At 40.8% G+C, this 23,756-nt stretch overlaps 1 protein-coding gene and 1 pseudogene across 6 annotated transcripts in view; one reads left to right on the forward strand and one right to left on the reverse strand.

Moving 5' to 3' along the window:
• Window positions 1-23,756, forward strand: part of LOC122673601 (cGMP-specific 3',5'-cyclic phosphodiesterase-like) — a 70,442-nt gene that overhangs the window by 25,154 nt on the left and 21,532 nt on the right. Inside the window, exon 3 of one of the 6 annotated variants that reach the window (XM_043871522.1) lies at window positions 4,036-4,182. The exons of 4 other annotated variants lie outside the window; for them this stretch is intronic. In XM_043871522.1, the coding sequence (XP_043727457.1) occupies window positions 4,036-4,098 (63 nt within the window). In that variant the 3' untranslated portion in view covers window positions 4,099-4,182. Of the gene's footprint in view, window positions 1-4,035; window positions 4,183-20,868; window positions 21,060-23,756 lie in introns of those variants that run through there. One more of the 6 variants, XM_043871524.1, reaches the window with a different exon arrangement.
• On the reverse strand, window positions 2,423-2,538 carry LOC122673660 (annotated as a pseudogene).

The raw sequence follows: 23,756 nt of genomic DNA on the forward strand, positions 1-23,756 counted from the left end.
TTTTTGGGTTACCCAAAAAGTTTGAGTTTTTCATAAGATGTTACAAAAAGTCTGAAAGAACTTTTTGACCAACCCAATAATATGGTGTAATTTTTGTTTTGCAGTGAGCAGTGGTTTAATTCTTGTCTAAAATAGGCCCACAGGGTGAAGCCCCTTAGCTTGGTGGATTTCTCGTGTTGCTACTTCACCCTTGACCCCCTTGATCTGCGTTTATAGTGGCCTTACAGAAGTTCTTCCTGGCACAGAATTTCATTAGAAGTTGTGGGATTGATTGTGATGTAGTTTACGTTGGTCTTAACAGTGAAAGTCAGTTGGCTAGTGGATAATTCATTACTTGGCTTCCCTGGTGGCTCAGTGGCAACGAACCTGCCTACGAATTCAGGAGACGTGGGTTCAATCCCTGGGTCAGGAAGATCCCTGAGAAGGGCATGGCAACCCACTCCAGTATTCTTGCCTGGGAGAGTCCATGGACAGAGGAGCCGGATGGCCTAGTCCATGGGGTCGCAAAGAGTTGGTGCACCTGAGCATGCCCGCAGTTCCTTACTCAGCCCACTCATAATTAGTAGTGGTCAGAATACTGTCTCTTAGCCTTCTGTGGAAATAGTCAAAATGTAAAAGCGTGTTCTGTGTTTTCTTAGTCCTACACATTCCTTAGATATGTAATCTGTAAAAATGACACTGGATAGCAGTATTTCTTCAGCTTACATGACCACAGAACACTTAGACATGGTGGTGTAGCAGTAGAAAACCAAGCGGTGGCCATGAAATAAAACAGTGTTCAGATTGAAGCTGAGAATAAAAAAGTCTCTTAGATAAACTAATTTTAAGAAATGGTCAACATTTGATTCCCATTTTAAAACTTTGTAACAGAATGGCATACAGTTGGGAATTCAACTGTTTTATTGCTGATAAAATAATACGTTCACATATTTAAAACATGACATGATCCGCAGCTTAGACCAGTGAGTTTCAGTTACACCACAAATGTCACTGATGTTCAATCAACACATCATCTCCTCTCTCAGGCCATCTTTCATGCAACTTTCTTGAATGTGGCACAGCATCTATTAATAATAAGATATTGACCCAATAATCAGAACAACTTATATAAATGTGTTGGAATTTTCCTAATACTTGAAAACTAGACATCATCCAGTATTTAGATCAGATTGCGTATCACTCAGTGTTCTTCAGAGTAGGATATATAGAGATAAATAAGAAGTGATTTATTGTAGGAATAAGCTCACTTGGGTATGGAGGCTTAGAAGTTCCACAGTCTGCCTTCCATCTGCAAGCTGGAGAACCAGGATTGGTGTAGTTGATGGTATAACTCAGAGTCTGCAGGCCTAAGAATCGGGGGCCAGTGGTGTAACTCTGGTCTGTGTCTCAATCAAAAGCTTCAGAGCCAGGAGCTGTGGTGGACTGCACAAGGGCAAGAGAATATGGATATCTTGGTTCAAACAGCAAATTCGTCCTTCTTTTCCTCTGCCTACTCAAGGGATTAGATGATGCCCACTGGCATTGATAAAGATCTTCTTTACTCATTCCACTGATTCAGATGTTCATCTCCTCTGGAGACATCCTCACAGACACACCTGGAAGTAACGCGTTATCAGCCTTTTGGGCGTCGCTTAGCCTAGTCAAGTTGACACATAAAATTAACTATCACAGATTGCCTTGAAGCCCTGGTTCTATGTCTGGTGGAAGCCTTACGCCTCCCAAGATTTCCTATGTCAAAGGATTTATATTGTCTAAATAACCCTCTTATTTCCTAAATCAACAGGAATGCAAAACTTAGACCCATCTCTTGTTTCCATGGGGCAGCCTCTCCATGGACACCATGATTTTTAGGGAGAGAAACTGGAGGGTTCGTAGGGAAGGATCACATCGCCGCTCATGTGGTCTTTCCCTCGAGCTGCAGCTCTTCCCACCCCAAACTTATTCCCCCCTTTTCAGTCCTTCTTCAGATAAATACGTCTTCACCATCTCTCATCCTGCAGGTCTCAGGCACTACTCAAGTGAATTTCTGGTAAATCAAATTATTTCCAAAATGAATTTCAGAAGAAAGAAATAACAATAGCTACTGTTCTAATTTTAATAAATTACCAATTTTGATACATTTGTCGTGTTGTAATTGTGTCCTAGGGAACAGAGTTTGGGAATTGCTGTATCATTGTTAAATGCTCTAATAATCTTTAGATATTCCACTTTGTGGAAGAAGACCAGCATATAATTTGGCAAATCTAGTTGGTTATTTCCTTTTTTGTTTTCTGTTATTTTTATCTTTATATGATTTCAAGCTTATAGAAAAGTTGCAAGACCAGTATCAGAAACTTGGGTATACCCTCTACCCAGATTCTCTAATTGTTTATATTTTGCCCCATCTGCTTTATTACTTTCTTTTTCTGTGTGTAATGCATGTAAGTGATGCATGCATATTATTTTTTTTCTGAGCCATTCGGAGACATTTTTACTATATGTATATTCTGGTAAGAACAGATACTGCACTTGATCTTAGCTAAAAGGCTGAGAAGCAATTACTATATATATTTTCTAACAAGAATATAGTCTTACACAATTGTCGTACTTTTATCAAAATCTGGAAATTTTTTGATACAAAGCTCTTAGCTAACATTCCATAATCAAATTTGGTCAGTTGTCCCATGAATGTCCTTTGCAGTGATTTCTTCCCCCTCTGTTGAAGGCTCTAACTCAGGGTTACATATTGCATGTGTTTGTCCTGTCTTGTTAGTCTCCATTAAATCTGGGGTAGTTTCTCAGTGCTGCTCTTTCTTGACATGTCTTTTGGAAGGAGACAGGCCAGTTATCTTGCAGAATGTTTTTCTTGAATAGATTCAATTTAGGCGCTTTTGGCAGGAATACCACAAATGTTCTTTCGACCTCGTTTGGCTTTACAGCCGACAATCAGTTCTTCACCTCTACACCAGCTGGGGTGTCCTACAGTCCAGCTCACTCCTGACACGAGTTGCCTGGAGTGAGTACAGACCCCATGGGTTAGGGGCCCTGTCGTACAGTGTTGTCCCCACTTAAGATGCCAGCCGTGAGTAGGACCACACTAGTTTCAGGCCGACTGCAGACGCAGGGGCTCCCCACTCGGGTTTAGTGATTTGCTGGAATGACTCAGAACTCAGGAAAGTGCCATACGTAAGATTATAGCTATATGTTTATAAAGGATAACATTCAGAAATAGCCTAGTAGAAGAGATACACAGGGCAAGGAGTGAGAGGTAGGGGACACAAAACTTCCTTGCCCACCCTCTATGGCAACACCATCCAGCACATAGATCACCTTTACCCAAAAGTTCCCTCAATCTGATTTTTTTTTTCATTATGTAGGGATGGTTGATTAAATCATTGGCCATTGGTGATTGGACTCAGTCTCCAGGCCCCTCTTCCTTATCCAGTGGCAGGGCTGAACATTCTGACCCTCTAATCACTCAGGTGGTTTTCCTGGCACCCAGATCCAGTCCTGAAGCTATTTGAAACCTTCTCACCCATGAGACTTTACATTACCACGAGCTCAGGTATGCTTGGCAGGGGCTTGTTATGAATATAAAAAGACTATCAGGTAATTCCAAGGGTTTGAAGAGATCTAATTCCAGACCAAACATGTTTTTTAATTATAGCACAGATCTTAGCATATGTTACCAGGTAGCACGCGATGTTACTTTACCACATTTTTGATGATATTAAACTTGGTAAGTGGGTTAAAGTGGTGTCCACTAAGTGTTTCACAATACAGGTACAATTTTCCCATTGTAATTAATAAATATCTTAAGAGAAGTTATTTTGATATTATGTAAATATTCTTTTCCTTATCATAGCACTTACCACTTTGGGCATCTACTAATTTTCCAACTTTATATCAATAATACCCTCTATATATATTAGTTACATTCTAATGTGAAGAAGAGCTTTGTCTTCCTTATTCATTCATTATTTCTATCATTATGGACTCATGGATTTTTATTTTTTAATGAGTTATGCTGTGTTACTATCTTATTCATATTCTCAGATTATATCCAATTTATTGGCTCAAATGATGTTTTTGAACTGTGGTGTTGGAGAAGACTCTTGAGAGTCCCTTGGACTGCAAGGAGATACAACCAGTCCATCCTAAAGGAGATCAGTCCTGGGTGTTCATTGGAAGGACTGATGCTGAAGCTGAAACTCCAATACTTTGGCCACCTCATGTGAAGAGTTGACTCATTGGAAAAGACCCTGATGCTGGGAGGGATTGGGGGCAGGAGGAGAACGGGACGACAGAGGATGAGATGGCTGGATGGCATCACCAACTCTATGGACAGGAGTTTGAGTAAACTCCGGGAGTTGGAGATGGACAGGGAGGCCTGGCATGCTGCAATTCATGGGGTCGCAAAGAGTCGGACACAACTGAGCAACTGAACTGAACTAAACTGATGTCCTTTTGGCTCAGTCTATCAAATCCTAAAAGATAATGCTGTGAAAGTGCTACACTCAATATGACAGCAAATTTGGAAAACTCAGCAGTGGCCAAAGGACTGGAGAAGGTCAGTTTTCATTCCAATCCCAAAGAAAGGCAATGCCAAAGAATGCTCAAACTGTCGCACAATTGCACTCATCTCACACACTAGCAAAGTAATGCTCAAAATTCTCCAAGCTGGGCTTCAACAGTACATGAATCGTGAACTTCCAGATGTTCAAGCTGGATTTAGAAAAGGCAGAGGAACCAGAGATCAAGTTGCCAACATCCGTTGGATCATAGAAAAAGCAAGAGAGCTCCAGAAAAACATCTACTTCTGCCTTATTGACTACGCCAAAGCCTTTGACTGTGTGGATCACAGCAAACTGTGGAAGATTCTTAAAGAGATGGGAATACCAGACCACCTGACCTGCCTCCTGAGAAATCTGTATGCTGGTCAAGAAGCAACAGTTAGAACCAGACATGGAACAACAGACTGGTTCCAAATTGGGAAAGGAGTACATCAAGGCTGTATATTATCACCCTGCTTGTTTAACTTATATGCAGAGTACATCATGTGAAATGCCAGGCTGGATGAAGCACAGGCTGGAATCAAGATTGCCAGGAAAAATATCGATAACCTCAGATATGGAGATGACACCACACTCATGGCAGAAAGCAAAGAAGATCTAGAGAGCCTCTTGATGAAAGTGAAAGAGGAGAGTGAAAAGGTTGGCTTAAAACTCAACATTCAGAAAGCTAAGATCATGGCGTCTGGTCCCATCACTTCATGGCAAATAGATGGGGAAACAGTGGAAGCAGTGACAGACTTTATTTTTTTGGGCTCCAAAATCACTGCAGATGGTGACTGCAGCCATGAAATTAAAAGATGCTTGCTCCTTGGAAGAAAAGCTATGTCTAGACAGCATATTAAAAAGCAGAGACATTATATTGCCAACAAAGGTCCACCCAGTCATAGCTATGTTTTTTTCCATTAGTCATGTATGGATGTGAGAGTTGGACTATTAAGAAAACTGAGCACTGAACTGTGGTGTTGGAGAAGACTCTTGAGAGTTCCTGGGACTGCAGTGAGATCCAACCAGTCCATCCTCAAGGAAATCAGCCCTGACTATTCATTGGAAGGACTGATGCTGAAGCTTAAGCTCCAATACTTTGGCCAACTGATGTGAAAAACTGACTCATTTGAAAAGACCCTGATGCTGGGGATGACAGAGAAATGAGATGGTTGGATGGCATCACCATCTCAATGGACATGCCTTTGAGCGGGCTCTGGGAGTTGGTGATGGGCAGGGAGGCCTGGCATGCTGCAGTCCATGGGGTCGCAAAGAGTTGGACATGACTGAGTGACTGAACCGATGTCGTTTTGATATGTTCCCACATCACTCTTGGCATTTTCTTGCTTTCTGGGGGAACTGAAAGTTTTACCTACTTAGCAGGATGTTCTAGACTTTATCTTACACTTCCCCTGCCGTGGACCTAGGAACCCAGGTGCCTCTCAGTGGACGGGGTGGTATTTAAAAACCAAGATCTAGGCACTAGGCATGCTCGTTGCTACTAGTTTTTCAGCAGATAGAGGTAGGAAAAAAATACACAGACTAACATACACTAATATTTTATTTATTCCTATAGCTGGCTACCCACTATATTATAAACAATAAATTCTTACCTCTCATTTTAATCTAACACTTCAAGGTACATTTTGTTTTCCTCCTCCAAAAATGAAGAACCAGGCTTCCTTATTCTTCTTTTTTTAATTGAAGTATAGTTGATTTACAGTGGCATGTTCAGATGTATAGCACAGTGGTAAAGTTATGTGTGTGTGTTTGTGTGTATGTATATATACACACATACATATATATTTCAGATTTTTTTCCTTTTAGGTTATTATAAAATGTTGAATATAGTTCCCCAGCTTTACAGTAGGCCCTTCCTGGTTATCTTTTTTATATATAGTTTGTTAATCCCAAACTCCTAATTTATTGCCCTACGTTTTCCCCTTTGATAACCATAAGTTTGTTTTCTATGTGTATAGATCTATTTCTGTTTTGTAAATAAGTTAACTTGTGTCTTTTTGTTTTTTTTCTTTTTTTAAGCTTCTGCATATAAGCAGTATCATATAATAATTACCTTCCTCTGTCTGGCTTACTTCATTTAGTGGGATAATCTTAGATCCATCCATGTTGTGCAAATGACGTTATTTCATTCTTTTTCATGACTGAGTAATATTCCATCCTACAACAAAAGAGGCAGGAATACACTGGACAAAATACAGTCTCTTCAATAAGTCGTGCTGGGAAAACTAGACAGCTGCATGTGAAAGAATGAAATTAGAACATTCTCCAACACCATACACAAAAATAAACCCAAAGTGGATTAAAGACCTAAATGTAAGACTGGTTACCATAAAACTCCTAGAGAGAAATGTCGGCAGGACACTCGTGGACATAAATCACAGCAGTATCTTTTCGGGTCTATTTCCTTAGTGTTTATATATTTGTGCATGTGCTCAGGCCAAGTTCCAAGCTCTTTATTCGTTTCTGTAAAATCTGTTTCTTCAGGCTGAAGAACTTTCTTTACTATTTCTTTAGTATTGGTCTGATGGTGACAAATTCTCTGATTTTGTTTACCTAAATATGCCTTCATTTTGCCTATAATCTTGAAAGATATCTTTACTGCAAAGATGCTTCTTGGTTAACAGTAGTTTTCTTTCAATATTTAAAATGTTTTCCCACTTTTTTTCTGGTTTTCACTTTTCTTATGAGAAGTGAGCCAACCTTCCTTTCTTACATGTTTCGTGTTATGTATCATTTTCACACTGTGTGTATATGTTTAAGGTTTTCACTAACTTTGGGAAAATTCTGGTCATGTGTTTAAATATTTTTTTTAGGCCCCATTTTCTTCTCTTTGGTCTCCAATTGTATATGTTAGACCATTTGATATTGTCCCAGAGAACACTGAGGCTCTGTTAACTTTGCATAGTTTTTGTTTTTCCTCAGTCTTTGATTAGGTACTTTGTCAGTTTCCCTTCATGTTCACTGACTCATCCAATCTGCTGTTAATCAGTGAACTCTTCATTTTAGACTTCATACTTTCCAGTTCTAGAATTTCCATTTGGCTTTTTAAGAATACTTTTTTTCTTTCTTTGCAGAGATTCCCATCTGTTCATTATTACCATATTTTAAGCTTTTTAATACATTTATAATAGCTTCTTTGAAGTCCTTGTTGTTAATTCCAATATCTTTCACATCCTGGGGTCATTTTTTATTGACTGTTCTTTTTCTTCACTATGGGTTGTGTTTCCTGTTTCTTCATTTGTTGTGATTATGTTTATTGTAGGCTGGACATTGTGACTGTTTGTTGAAAGTCATTTGGGTTATATTATCTTCTTTTAAAACAGGGCTGACCTTTATTTTTGCAAGCAGTGAAGTTACTGGAAGATCCTTTTGGCCCTGTCAGATTTGATATTATTATTTATTATGATGGATCTACTTTAGTTTTAAATTTATCCTTAGGGAATGCTGCCTGGATCTCCGATAGGGTCCTTGCTCCCAAGGAGTGGCCCTTCTGTGCCTCAGCTGAATGCCTGGGTACCTAGTGAGGTACCTCTGATGGGTAGGACCCCAGTGTCTTCAAACATTTTTATAATTGGAGGCACCAGTCCACTTTCAGCTTTCAAAAGGTAGTTTTTGCTTGTTCTCTTAAGAGTCTTGCCAAATACATGTTCAGCCTGTATTGAACCAAAGACATGTTCAAACTGTCTTCTGCCACTCCTCTTTATACCCTACCACACCGACAACACAGCCTGTCTTAGCAGGTACTTTGCCTTGCACACCCCAGCACTTGTGTTATTGTTGTCATTCTGTCCCTAAGTCTTCTACAACTCTTTGCGACCACATGAACTGCTGCATGCCAGAGTCCCCTGTTCTTCCCTCTATCCTGGAGTTTGCTCAGAGTCAGTCCGTTGAGTCTGTGATGTTGTCTAACCATCTCATCCTCTGCTGCCCCCTTCTCCTTCTGCCTTCAATCTTTCCCAGCATCAGGGTCTTTTCCAGTGAGGGACTTTGCATCAGGTTGCCCAGACTATTGGAGCATCAGCTTCAGCATTAATCCTTCTAGTGAATATTCAGGATTGATTTCCTTCTGGACTGGCTGGCTTGATCTCCTTGCTGTCCAAGGGATTCTCAGGAGTCTTCTCCAGCACCACAGTAATAAAGCATCAATTCTTCAGTGCTCAGCCTTCTTTCTGGTCCAACTCTCACAGCTGGAAAACCACTACTGGAAAAAACCACAGCTTTGACTAGACAGATATTTGTCAGCAAAGTGAGTCTCTGCTTTTTAATACACTGTCTAGGTTTGTCATAGCTTTCCTTGCAAGGCGCAAACGTCTTAATTTCATGGCTGCAGTTACTGTCCACAGTGATTTTGGAGCCCTAGAAAATAAAATCCGTCACTGCTTCTACCTTTTCCCCTTCTATTTGCCATGAAGTGGTGGGATTGGATGCCAAGATCTTAGTTTTTTGAACATTGAGTTTCAAGCCAGCTTTTTCACTCTCCTGTCTCAGCCTCATCAAGAGGCTCTTTAGTTCCTCTTCACTTTCTGCCATTAGAGTGGTATCATCTGCATTCTGAGGTTATTGATATTTCTCCCAGCAATCTTGAGTCCAGCATATGATTGAAAAATCCAACCCAGCATTTTGCATTATGTACTCTGCATTTCAGTTCAATTCAGTCGCTCAGTCATGTCTGACTCTTTGCGACCCCACGGAGCACAGCATGGCAGGCTTCCCTGTCCATCACCAACTCCAGGAGTTTACCCAAACTTATGTTCATCGAGTTGGTGATGCCATCCAATCATCTCATCCTCTGTCTTCCCCTTCTCTTCCTGCCCCCAATCCCTCTCAGCATCAGGGTCTTTTCCAAAGAGTCAGCTCTTCACATGAGGTGGCCAAAGTATTGGAGTTTCAGCTTCAGCATCATTCGTTCCAGTGAAGACCCAGGACTGATCTGCTTTAGGATGGATCTCCTTAAGTTAAATAAAACTTAGCAATTTTTATTAAATTGTTACAATTTAATTTAATTTAAGGGTGACAATATATAGCCTTGTCACACTTCTTTCCTGGTTTTGAACCAGTCATTTATTCCATGACTGGTTCTAACTGTTGTTTCTTAACCTGCATACAGGTTTCTCAGGAGGCAGGTAAGGTGGTCTGGTATTTCCATCTCTTCAAGAATCCTCCAGTTTGTTGTAATCCACATAGTCCAAGGCTTTAACATAGTCAAAGAAGCATAGTCAAACCAATTTTTTTTTTCTGGAATTCCCTTCCTTTCTCAGATTGTTACTAGATTGTTATCTCTATAGAAAATTTTAAAAATTAAGAAATATATGTCAATGCCTATAAAATGAAGTGAAAAAATGTACTCTACAACTACCCTCACATAATTTGGTTGGAACATGAAGAATGCTAACAAATGGTCATTCCCACTTCCTGGTCTATAGTTTAAACTGGAGTGGAAAAATCACTCAGACTCCACCATCTTGGTAAATGGACAGGGAACCTTGAGAAATAAATAAGAAGTGGATGAAGGAGGGGACAAAATAGCAGGGGAAATCAGTGTTTGGATCAAGGCTGGGGCTTTACAGGCTTTACAGGCTTTGTGGACTTTCAAGCTTGAGTGGGGTACAGAGTCAGTTAACTTAGGACTCTTGACGGCTTTGGCTAACGGTGCAGGTGTGGGAGGCAGGGATTAGGTGTTTTTAGACCTTGCTGCATGGACTATTTGTAGCTTTTGTTGCGTTTCTGAGCCAGTTCTTCAGGCCTGCACTTTGAAGCCCAAGAATAGATGTCTGATATGGTCTTGAGATGTGGCTGCTATCTGGGCTTTGTCCACTTCCAAGCTGTGTCCCCTGCTCTGGGACCCTCAGGTCACTGCTCTTGCTATTAGCTCCGCACTGCAACAGAATGTGGGTGAAACGTCCTTTACAGAGAGGAAAAGTGTGTTTCTTCACATGGGCCAGTCAAGACAGAGTGTTTAGCAAACAGATGCAAAAGCACCCCAGAGGGTTCCATTGGCTCCACAGAAAATAAATGATGAAGAATGTCAATAAAACAGAGGAAGTTATGAAGTCTGCTTTGATGATGATTATGACCACCTACAGCATTTGAAAGAAGCATCTGGGCCCTACATGCTTAAATCCCAATTACCTTTAGTACATGTAACAGGAGAGAGGAGAAAGAGGAGACTTTGATAATTCTAGGCCGTGCAATTAATTTGCCTTAATCAGAGTTTAAAACAGAGTTTAAGAAAGTTATTGATTGGTAAATAAACCCACTCCTATTTTGGGCCCTCAACTGGATTTGGTCCTGACATTGTTGCAGCTCTGGGTGATGATTTCAACTCTGTTACCCAGAGAGTATATGTGAAGGTGACTTTATCTTTCAGATTAGTGAGGAACAAGAGAGGAAGAGGGGATGAATAGAAAGAAATCTGAAGCTGAAAATGTCAGCAAGTGGAAAGATGTGGATGGGAAGAAAAGTGATAGGGAGAAATGATGATTATGATGTATAAATGCCAAACTCAATTGAAGACGATCTGGCTGCCTGGACAAACTTCATGAAGGCAAAGATGCTGGTTTTTTTCTTTTTTTTTTTTTAGGAAGAAAAAATAAAAAGTCACCTTGTAGAGAATTCTACGACTTTCTCAGTCATGAGAAGAAATGAATAGCATGAGCAGTTTGAGTATTATGAAAGTTAAGATGATAAGATTGGAGCTAACTTAAGCTAAGCTAAGTTAAGTTAAGATGATAATTCAGTCGCTCAGTACTCTGATTCTTTGCGAGCCCATGGACTACAGCACACCAGGCCTCCCTGTCCATCACCAATTCCCATAGTTTACTCAAATCCATGTCAATCATGTCAGTGATGCCATCCAACCATCTCATCCTCTGTCATCCCCTTCTCCTCCTGCCCTCAATCTTTCCCAGCATCAGGGTATTTTTCGGTGAGGAAGTTCTTCGCATCAAGTGACCAAAGGATTGGAATTTCAGCTTCAGCATCAGTCCTTCCAATGAACACCCAGGACTGATCTCCTTTACGATGGACTGGTTGAATCTCCTTGCAGTCCAAGGGACTCTCAAGAGTCTTCTCCAACACCACAGTTCAAAAGCATCAATTCTTCTGTGCTCAGCTTTCTTTATAGTCCAACTCTCACATCCATACATGACTACTGGAAAAACCGTAGCTTTGACTAGATAGACAAAGTAATGTCTCTGCTTTTTAATATGCTGTCTACGTTGGTCATAACTTTTCTTTCAAGGAGCTAGCATCTTATAATTCCATGGCTGCAGTCACCATCCGCAGTGATTTTGGAGCCCAAGAAAATAAAGTCAGCCACTGTTTCCCCACGCAGTTGCCATGAAGTGATGGGACCAGATGCCATGATGTTAGTTTTCTGAATGTTGAGCTTTAAGCCAACTTTTTCACTCTCCTCTTTCACTTTCATCAAGAGGCTCTTTAGTTCTTCTTCACTTTCTGCCAAAAGGGTGGTGTCATCTGCATATCTGAGGTTACTGATATTTCTCCTGGAAATCTTGATTCTACCTTGTGATTCATCAGCCTGGCATTTCTCATGATGCATATAAGTTAAATAAGCCAGGTGACAACATGCAGCCTTGACATACTCGTTTTCCTATTTGGAACCAGTCTGTTGTTCCATGTCCAGTTCTAACTGTTGCTTCCTGACCTACATACAGATTTCTCAAGATGCAGGTCAAGTGGTCTGGTATTCCCATCTCTTTAAGAATTGTCCACAGTTTGCAGTGATCCACACAGTCAAGGCTTTGACATAGTCAACAAAGCATAAATAGATGTTTTTCTGGAACTCTCTTGCTTTTTCGATGATCCAGCGGATGTTGGCAATTTGATCTCTGGTTCCTCTGCCTTTCCTAAAACCAGCTTAAATATCTGAAAGTTCACTGTTCACATACTACTGAAGCTTGGCTTAGAGAATTTTGAACATTACTTTACTAGCGGGTGAGATGAGTGCAACTGTGCTTTAGTTTGAGCATTCTTTGGCATTGCCTTTCTTTGGGATTGGAATGAAAATTGACCTTTTCCAGACCTGTGGCCACTGCTGAGTTTTCCAAATTTGCTGGCATGTTGAATGCAGCACTTTCACAGCATCATCTTTTAGGATTTGAAATAGCTCAACTGGAATTCCATCACCTCCACTAGCTTTGTTCATAGTGATGCTTCCTAAGGCCCCCTTGACTTCGCATTCCAGGATGTCTGGCTCTAGGTGAGTGATCATACTATCGTGATTATCTGGGTTGTGAAAATGATTTTTGTATAGTTCTTCTGTGTATTCTTGCCACCTCTTCTTAATATCTTTTGCTTCTGTTAGGTCCAATCCATTTCTGCCCTTTATTGAGCCCACCTTTGCATGAAATGTCCCCTTGGTATCTCTAATTTTCTTGAAGAGATCTCTAGTCTTTCCCACTCTATTGTTTTCCTCTATTTCTTTGCACTGATCACTGAGGAAGGCTGTCTTATCTCTCCTGGCTATTCTTTGGAACTCTACATTCAAATGGGAATATCTTTCCTTTTCTCCTTGCTTTTCACTTCTCTTCTTTTCATAGCTATTTGTGAGGCCTCCACAGACAACCATTTTGTCTTTTTGCATTTGTTTTTCTTGGGGATGGTCTGTACAATGTCATGAACCTCTGTCCATAGTTCCTCAGGCACTCCCTCTATCAGATATCTATTTCTCACTTCCAATGTATAGTCATAAGGGATTTGATTTAGGTCATCCCTGAGTGGTCTAGTGGTTTTCCCTGCTTTTTTCAATTTAAGCTGAACTTGGCAATAAGGAGTTCATGATCTGAGCCACAGTCAGCTCCTGATCTTGTTTTTGCTGACTGTATAGAGCTTCTCCAACTTTGGCTGCAAAGAATATAATCAATCTGATTTTGGTGTTGACCATCTGGTGATGTCCATGTGTAGAGTCTTCTCTTGTGTTGTTGGAGGAGGGTGTTTGCTATGACCAGTGCGTTCTCTTGGCAAAACTCTATTAGCCTTTGCCCTGCTTCATTCTGTGCTCCAAGAATGGTTGGAGCTCTGGATCATGCCAGATTGGAGGGCTCCGTTCATGTAGACAGCGCATGGTTACAGGACAGAGAAGGTGGAGAACCGTGTAAAGCTGAATACACCTGAGACTCTGAGGATGAAGGTCTGCCAGGAAATGAGACTGATGAGTCTGAGGAAGGAAAATTGTTTTCTGTAGTTGACCAGCAGCAAGAGAAGCAGGACTGTGAATTCATTTGTAGCACATGCTCACATTTAACCATCCTTAGTTTGTCAAGTAACAAAAGCCCAAACAAATTCAAATATTTAATAAAAGAGGAATACCTCTCAACACTTTATCAAAGACAGACTCAGAGCAAAGCAAGTTAGTAAGTGCAGACAATTAATGGCAGTCATCTGCCTGAGGTACCGACTCAACCACATTCTGAAAATGAAAGCAAAGCAAATAAAAGAACAAGAAATCAAGTTATAAAAGAACAGCACAGGGAACAGAGGGTGGAGAAAATAGGTAACAGATCATCCTGCAAACTGGAAAGGGCAGGAAAAGGAGCAGTTAAATATAAAAATATTCCAAAGTTATGAAAATGGGACATTTAGTGGAAAGCACACCCCCCTGAGGGACGCCTCATTATGTTCAGGAAGGGGGCTTCCCTTGTGGCTCAGATGATAAAGTGTCTGCCTAAAATGCGGGAGACCCAGGTTCGATCCCTGGGTGGGGAAGATCCTCTGGCGAATAAATGGCAACCCACTCCAGTACTCTTGCCTGGAAAATCCCATGGATGGAGGAGGCTATTAGGCTATAGTCCATGGGGTTGCAAAGAGTCGGACACGACTGAGCGACTTCACTTCACTTCACTTCACTATGTTCAGTGATGAATTGCAATGTTCAAATGACAATACTCTGCCATTTTTATTGACAGGTACTGAGAAAACAAGTATAGTATTTGAACTAATTTTATTGCTCAATTATAAAACTGTTGAACAAGTTTCCCCTGCAGACCATAACATACATAGTATCATTTTTTTTCCATTTATTTTTATTAGTTGGAGGCTAATTACTTTACAATATTGTAGTGGTTTTTGCCATATATTGACATGAATTAGCCATGGATTTACATGTGTTCCCCATCCTGAACCCCCACCCACCCACCCACCTCCCTCCCCATCCCATCCCTCTGGGTCATCCCAGTGTACCAGCCCTGAGCACTTGTCTCATGCATCCAACCTGGACTGGCGATCTGTTTTACACTTGATAATATATATGTTTCAATGCTATTCTCTCAGATCATCCCACCTTCGCCTTCTCCCATAGAGTCCAAAAGTCTGTTCTGTACATCTGTGTCTCTTTTTCTGTCTCGCATATAGGGTTATCATTACCATCTTTCTAAATTCCATACATATGCGTTAGTATACTGTATTGGTGTTTATCTTTCTGGCTTACTTCACTCTGTATAATGGGCTCCAGTTTCATCCATCTCATTAGAACTAATTCAAATGCACTCTTTTTAGTGGCTGAGTAATATTCCATTGTGTATATGTACCATAGCTTTCTTATCCATTTGTCTGCTGATGGGCATCTAGGTTGCTTCCATGTCCTGGCTATTACAAACAGTGCTGCGATGAACACAGGGGTACACAAACTGAAAGAGACACATGTACCTCAAATTTTTAATTTAATGTTTATTCTTATTGTTTTTAATGTTTGACTAAATTTAATGTTGTGCAATAAATTTACATCCATGCTAAAATGACTTCATGAATGTGAAATGTGTTGATAAATTATTGGAAAATATCATCACGGCCTGCAAAAAAAAACTGAAAGGCCACAAAGTTTGATAGAGGCTCAATAGTAATGGATGGAGTTCTAGTTTTAAATTCCTAGTTCAGGCCCTTGATGGGCCGCTTAGATCAGCTGCCCTGAATACTTTTCATTCTTATTCTGCTTTAAACTATGTTCACGGCCAAGGAGAAATCTCTGAAAGAAATCTGTGAAAGGCTTCACTTCAGGAGCCTACGGCTTTGCCTGTGGCCTCAAGCCTTACCCTCTCACCACTGGAACACAGCCTGTCTTAGAATCTGATCATAGTTTTAGATATCAGTGACCCAAACTATTATTTCACCAAGGGAAGAGTGATAGATTTTATTAATGAACAACTAAAACTGGAGGAAGCTGTTATAAAAGAACATTTCACCTTCTTAAGGTAAAGAAACAGTTCTGAATATAAATGACAAAATCTGAGAAAAATTATTTAACAGGGCTGTCTGTGGAACAATCTAATTCTAAAAATTGGATATACTTTAGAAATTAGGAATAAACGGGAGTGGCTTTAAAAATATGGTTGAGTCTTATTTGCAGAATTAGAGAAGTTTCAGTATAATAACAAAAAAAGAAAAACAATAGCATTAAAATAGAGAGAACTAGAAGGAAACCTAAGATCTTAAAAAGGCAGGTGAGACACAGTGACAAGGGAAATCAAATGATTTCTCTACAGAGGCCAGGCCAGAAAGACATAAAAAAGAGGTGCCCTAAAGGCAGTCTTTGAAAACTCCCCAAAAAGCTCCGATTACAAACTAGCTCTGCTCTTCAAAGATGCCCTCAGTAATTCCAGCCTCATGACATTCACGCCCCTATATAGTTTCTTCCTACTTTTTACCTGGGTTCATCAATGTATGACCAATAGAATAAGCAGAAGTGATGTGTTACTTTCAAGGTTAAGGCATGATAAGATACTGTGGCTCTCTTAAATCACTTCCCCTGGTGGAACCAGATGCCATCTCGTAGGAACACTCAGGACCCACGCTAAGGCCAATACACAAGGAACTAAAACCTTCTGCCCAGGTCAGTAAGGGGCCAGGGGTCCTGCCAAGAACCATGGGAATGAGCCATCGTGGAAGTGGATCTTCAAGCCCCAGGAAAGAAGTCAGATGTTTACAGATACACACACACAAAAAGATTAAAGGAAATGTTCGTCTCTGGGGTGTTGTAACCATGGACTTTTTTTTTTTTTCTCTGAAATGCTTTTATGTTCAACGTTTTCTAAAATTGGCACTGTTTTAAAATTTAAGACTGAAAACAACAATGATGGGGTGTTGTAACCATGTACTTTTTTTTCTCTGAAATGTTTTTATGTTCAAAGTTTTCTAAAATTAGCACTGTTTAAAATTTAAGACTGAAAACGACAATAATGTAGGTAACAGTTGGGAAGTGGGGAGACATGCATGGCCAAGATACAGGCTTGAACAGAACCAGAAAAGGATGAGTTTACAGCTGAATAAGATTGGCAACCCTCAGAAGAAGCTCCTGAAACTAGGACTTGATGCAACTTGTTCCCAGAAGCACTGGTACAAAAGTGGACAGGTGAGACCAAGAAGGAAAGGAAAGCAATACTGATGTGCTCAAGTCAGATACCAGTGTAGGCCACTGGAGCTCAAGTCCATCGGAGACTTCTGGGAGACCCGCCCAGAGAGAAAAGCTGGGGAATTTAATCTCAAGTCCGTCGGAGACTTCTGGGAGACCCGCCCAGAAAAGAAAGCTGGGGAATTTAATCTCCAAACCTCTGTCATTTGTTGGGGGCTTCACAGCGATGTGCCTAGACTAAAGGAATGCAGAAAATCAGGGAAAGATGCTCACACGCACACACTGAGGAGTCTGCTGAGCTGCTAGATCAGCAAAGTGTATACAAAGGAGACACTGGCCAATGACCCTGGGAAGATAGACTGGGACTGACCTATGGCTTTTATTCTTAAAGAGCTTGGACTTTATTTTACAAGCACATAAAGAACTAAAGTGTTGACTTAATTTTTATTATGCAGAATTTCAAACATACATAAGATTATAAAGAACAGTCAGCATCAACTCTGGCCTATCTGTCTATGCTGCCATCCATGCTTTCTCACTCTATATGATTTGAATCAAAACCCAGGCATCATATCAATTATTCATAAACATTTTAGTATTTGTGTACTATATTTAGTATTTGTGTATTAATACCATCAAATGCCCAGGCAACATTCAAATTATTGAGTGAGAACTTTAAGAGGAAACTTAGGTGTGAAAAGTTCCCCTCGTACCAGCACACATGATGCTTTAATGCCACGAGAACCGGAACAGAGGAGAGTGTGTGGATGCCATCAGCGCAGGCCAGGCATGAGACAGCCGAGGTGTGCGCTGGTGTGATGGTGACGGAGACACGGGCCCCGCGTGAGAGAGGCCTCGGGGGACTCAGTGAACGCAAGGGTGAAGGCAGCACAGGCGTCACCAGGTCACAGAGAAGCGGCAAGGGATAACGGACACAGGACGGGAGGCGATGGGTTTAGCCACGGATCCACTGGCTTTAAAGACTAATCTCTGGTTGGAAATGTAGAGAGGATACCTGGAAGATACAGAACCGTGGTTTGAGGGAGAGACTGGAATTAGAGACTTAGATCTGAGAATCACAGAGGTTATGCATAATTGAGAGAAAGTGTACAAAAGAGAAAAAAGCAAAGGGCAAGACAGAACTTCATCCTCGCCTTAAGGACTAGAGATTAAAACAAAGTAACCTAGGTGCCCATCAGCAGACGAATGGATAAGGAAGCTGTGGTACATATACACCATGGAATATTACTCAGCCATTAAAAGAATTCATTTGAATCAGTTCTAATGAGATGGATGAAACTGGAGCCCATTATACAGTGAAGTAAGCCAGAAAGATAAACACCAATACAGTATACTAATGCATATATATGGAAATTAGAAAGATGGTAACAATAACCCTATATGCAAAACAGAAAAAGAGACACAGATGTACAGAACAGAATTTTGGACTCTTGTGGGAGAAGGCGAGGGTGGGATGTTTCCAGAGAACAGCATCGAAACATGTATATTATCTGTGGTGAAACAGATCACCAGCCCAGGTTGGATGCATGAGACAAGTGCTCAGGGCTGGTGCACTGGGAAGACCCAGAGGGATGGGATGGGGAAGGAGGCGGGAGGGGGGATCGGGATGGGGAACACATGTAAATCCATGGCTAATTCATGTCAATGTATGACAAAAACCACTACAATATTGTAAAGTAATTAGCCTCCAACTAATAAAAATAAATGGAAAAAATAAATTAAAAAAAAAAAAAAAGGCCATGAAAGCAGACAAATATGGAACAGTCAAGAAGGCAAGAAGGAAACAAGAACTGAGATTTACCACAAAAGCTACTTTCAAGAAGGATGAAAAATCCCCAAATATAGAAGGTACAGGAAAATACTCTGGGGATACCAAAGTGCGTTAAACACTCAGTGGTATTCTACCATATGTGTGGTTGGTGGTTTAATCGCAGCCGTGTCACTCTGCAACCCTGCGGACTGTAGCCCGCCAGACTCCTCTGTCCATGGGATTTCCCAGGCAAGAATACTGGAATGGGTTGCATTTTCTTCTCCAGTCTTATCATATACTACCCTGCATTTCTTAAAGAGTTCCCATCATGTGCCGAAGACTGTGCTGAAGGTCCTGGGCATGAGATGGAAAATCCAGCTCAGACCTGTCTGTCTCAGAGGACAGAGAGAGAAGCAGTTATTCCACTGACTGTACAAAGAGATAATTACCAGCTGCAGTGACTGCGATGTGGGGAAGCCCGAGGTTGCAGGACTGAGGGTGCACATTAGGAGAAGCAGGTTTATCCTGGGAGAGGAGGGGGGATAACAGATGGTTTCCTTGGAATCTTGAATAGATTGGACAGCCACATCCACAGGAATTCTCTGGCATTACTCCTGGACTTGTTAGAAAAGAATGACAACATTGTTTTTGTCATTCAAAAAAAGAACATGAAAACATGTCATCCACATTTCCTAGTAAAGTCAACTAGACCTTTATTTTGGAAAAAAAAATAAAGGATTTTAGGAAATTTTGATAATGGATTCCTTGTTGAGATATTTTATACAAATGTTTACAAAGAAAAGAGGTATCATCAAAAGCAATGTATGGGAACTTCTAAATTATTTTTAGTGAGATCAGACATATGAGTGTCATAAGAGAAAATGCATATTTTGGCTTCAATTTCTGCCATAAAACCTTATGACTGAAACGAGTATTTCTTTTGGAAATCAGTATTTTGGTTCTCAGGGCTCAAGCAGTCATTTTGTTTGGAAATTATCTTTTCATACTTAGAGCAAGGACAGAGCTCTGCAAAAGTACCACACCATGCCAACAATCCCTGATCAAGTTTTTACTGTATTCCCACACTGCTCACATCTGATAAATTCATATATATAAAATTACCTCCAAAGAGATGAAAAGTAAAGGCTTTAAGACATCATTCATGCAACAACAGTAAACTCTAAAGTTGATCTATCTAAGAATTAAGAAATTTAGCTCAGAGATTTGAGCAGTGCTCAAATGTTTTAGAAAGCAATTTGGATGCAAATTAATCCTTAAAATATCCTCAGAATATTCTTGGGGTTGTTTTTTATTATTGGAATATTATACTTTATTATTTTTAAAATAAAAATTCAGATTCCTTTTAGAAACCTTCCTTGAGAAATAAGTCAAGTTCAAAAGTATTAAAAGTTTACTGACATGGTTTCAGATTTCACATGACAACTTGTCTTTAACAAACTATTACTTGTTGAGATTTGATGTAATATTAAAAAGAATATCCAGAAGTATCTGGAAAAGTTGTTAAAATTGTCCTCCCTTGCCAACTACATATTTGCATGAAATCAACTTTTCTTCATATATGTCAACCTAAATGCCATATTGTAACAAGCTGAATGCAGAAGCAGATTGAAAGAATCCAGCGGTCTTCTATTAAGATATATATTCAAGACATTTACTAAACGTAAAACAGTATCACTCTTCTCACTATTTCTTGTTGTTCTGAAAAATCCATATTATGTATTTTAACATGGAAAGTTGTTGTTTAGTCGCTAAGTCATGCTTCTTTTGCCACTCCATGGACTGTGGCCTGTCAGGCTCCTCTGTCCATGGGACTCTCCAGGCAAGAATACTGGAGTGGGTTGCCATTTCCTCCTGCAGAGGATTTTGTTGACCCAGGGATAGAACCCACGTCTCCCACATTGGCAGGTGGATTCTTTACCACTGAGCCACCAGGGAAGCCCCAACATGTAATTATTCATTATTATCTTAAAGTATAGTAATAAAAAAAATTCAAAGATTTCTCAGCTTTAATATCTAATGTGATAAATACTCAGACATAACCTACATTAATAAAAGCTCTTTAATGATTTTTCATAGTGTAAAAGTGTTGAGAAATCCTCAATAGATAAGATTTCTGTTTACCATGTTTACTATTTGTTATTTTGGATCATTCCTAGGTTGCTTTAATCTACTCCAAGTGCACCTTCCATTGAATGTTTGATTTCAACAGTCTGGCCAAATCAGCAGTGCAAAGGAAAGAACAGGGTATTTGCCCCAACAGGTTTTACAAGGTTCAAGAGGAAAAGAAAAAGTTATTGTCAAACTATATTATAAAATTATTGTCCAATTATATATCACCTATGCTGGAACTCTGTTTTTTGAAACGGAAAATATTTATATCTTTCCTAATTATAAAAGGATCAAAAGCCTATATAATACAGTACAGAAGATTTAATAAATCACCCCCAAATCACCCAAAGATATACATTTTGCTATATTTTCTTTCAGACTTCTTTTTTTCATACTATAGTTAATGTGTGTGCCAGGCAAGGATGAAATAACCCATATATAAATTTAGCTATAAGAGTTTCAGGATAATAAAGGATTTCAGATTGGAAATCTCTGGATCCTGAAAATCATTGGGATATAAGTAAGAAATCTATTGTATAAACCTAAGTGATTTGATTTCATTAAATTAAATGTATACTGCTCTATAAGCTATAATAATTAAGCTTTCAATCTAAAATATAGCTGAAGGGAGGAGCCAAGATGGCGAAGGAGTAGGACGGGGAGACCACTTTGTCTCCTACAAATTCATCAAGAATAACTGAACGCAGAGCAAACTTCACAGAACAACTTCTGATCGCTAGCTAAGGTCATCAGGCGCCCAGAAAAGCAGCCCAGTGTCTTCGAAAGGAGGTAGGACAAAATATAAAAGATAAAAAGTGAGACAAAAGAGCTAAGGACGGAGATCTGTCCCAGGAAGGGAGTCTTAATAGAGGGCGTTTCCAGACACCGGGAAAGCCTTGCACTGGCGGGCCTGGGGGAAGTGTTTGAATCTCGGAGGGCAACCTGACTGGGAGGGGAACAATAAATAAAACCCACAGATTACGAGCCTAAAAGCAACTCCCAGCAGAAAATTACCCCAGACACCCGCATCCGCCACCAGCAAGTGGGGGTGGAACGGAGAGGAGCGGGCGGCATTGCTTGGGGTAGGGTCCGGGCCTGAGTGCCCTGAGGACAATCGGAGGGAGCTTTTATGAGTTGCCAACTTGAATTGTGGGAGAGCAAAAGAGAGAGAGAAAATTAACCGGCCGAACACACTGCCGGCCGTTCACAGAACAAAGGGACTGAGCAAGTCCAGAGAAGAGCTCGCAGGCTGTGGAACCGCCCAGCCCCGCCGGAGGCAGGAGGCAGGGGGGAGGGGAAGGGGGCAGGCTCGGCCCCAAGGACTGCATCCCCTGCCCCAGTGCAAACAGGCCTCCAGTTTCTAATCAAAGACCTCCTGAGATTCTGGATGGTCGACATCCGCCAGGAGGGTCGCGGCGAGACACAGGGCGCAGGCACCCGACTGGCGCGGGCGGGGACTGGGGCTGGGGACGCGGAGGGCAGAAGGCGCACGCACCCGACTGGCGCCGGCGGAAACTGAGACTGGGACCGCCGAAGGGAGTGGGCGCGCCGCACCAGGGGAGAGTGCGCCAGTCAAGCCCCTGGCTGCCTGGACCGCTCTCACGGGGAAGGCACAAAGAGCAGGCGCAGCTTTTTGTTCCGCGCTTTTGTGGAACACCCGAGGGCTGGAACCTCGCGCAGCGCGGGCCGCGCTCCATATAGAGCAGCCGGGAGCCTGAGCAGCGCAGACGGAGAAAGCAGCACCAGCCCCTCCCCGCAGCGCCACGGAACTAGCAACCTGAATAAGAGTCCACCTCCGCCGGCCTGTGTCAGGGCGGAAATGAGGCTCTGAAGAGACCAGCAAACAGAAGCCAAATAAAAAAAGGGAACCACTTCAGAAGGGACCGGTGCAACAGATTAAAATCCCTGTAGAAAACACCGACTACACCGGAAGGGGCCTGTAGATATCGAGAAGTGTAAGCTGGAACGAGGAGCTATCTGAAACTGAGCTGAACCCACACTGACCGCAACAGCTCCAGAGAAATTCCTAGATATGTTTTTCCTTTTTTTTTTTTAAGTAAGAAAAAAAGAAAAATTTTTTTTTCTTTTTTATTTTTTCTCTTTTATTTTCCTTTAAAATTCCCTATTACTCCCCCATTACTCCTTAACTTTCATTTTCATAGATTTTTATGATTTTTTTAATTAGGGAAAATTTTTTTTCTTTTATTTCTTTTTTTTTTCTTTTTCTCTTCTATTTTCTGTTTTTCTTTTTCTCTTATTTCTTTTAAAGTCCCCTAGTCCTCCTCTACTACTCCTTAATTTTCATTTTCAATACACTATAACCTTACAAAAAAAGAAAAGAAGAGAAGCCCTGTTTTTAAACCAAACTTCATATATATTTCTAAAATTTTTTGTGTGTGTTTTGGTTTTTGTTTTTAATATAGTGTTTTTAAGAGTCTAACCTCTACTCTAGATTTTTAATTTTTGTTTTTCAGTATATGATATAAATTGTGAACATTTAAGAATCTAATATTCAGTTCCCATTTTTATTCAGGAGTGTGTTGATTATTCTCTCCCAATCTTGACTCTCTGTTTTCTACCTCAGAACACCTCTATTTCCTCCTTTCCCCTTCTCTTCCCAATCCAATTCTGTGAATCATTGTGGGTGTCTGGGCTACGGAGAACACTCTGGGAACAGACAACTGCGTGGATCTGTCTCTCTCCTCTTGAGTTCCCCTTTATCTCCTCCTGCTCATCTCTATCTCCCTCCTCCCTCTCCTCTTCTTCATGTAACTCTGTGAACCTCTCTGGGTGTCCCTAACGGGAGAGAATCTTTTCACCATTAACCTAGAAGTTTTATTATCAGTGCTGTATAGTTGGAGAAGTCCTGAGACTACTGGAAGAATAAAACTGAAATCCAGAGGCAGGAGACTTAAGCCCAAAACCTGAGAACACC

Source organism: Cervus elaphus, chromosome 17, assembly GCF_910594005.1.
Source record: "Cervus elaphus chromosome 17, mCerEla1.1, whole genome shotgun sequence".
Classification (NCBI taxonomy): Eukaryota; Metazoa; Chordata; class Mammalia; order Artiodactyla; family Cervidae; genus Cervus; species Cervus elaphus.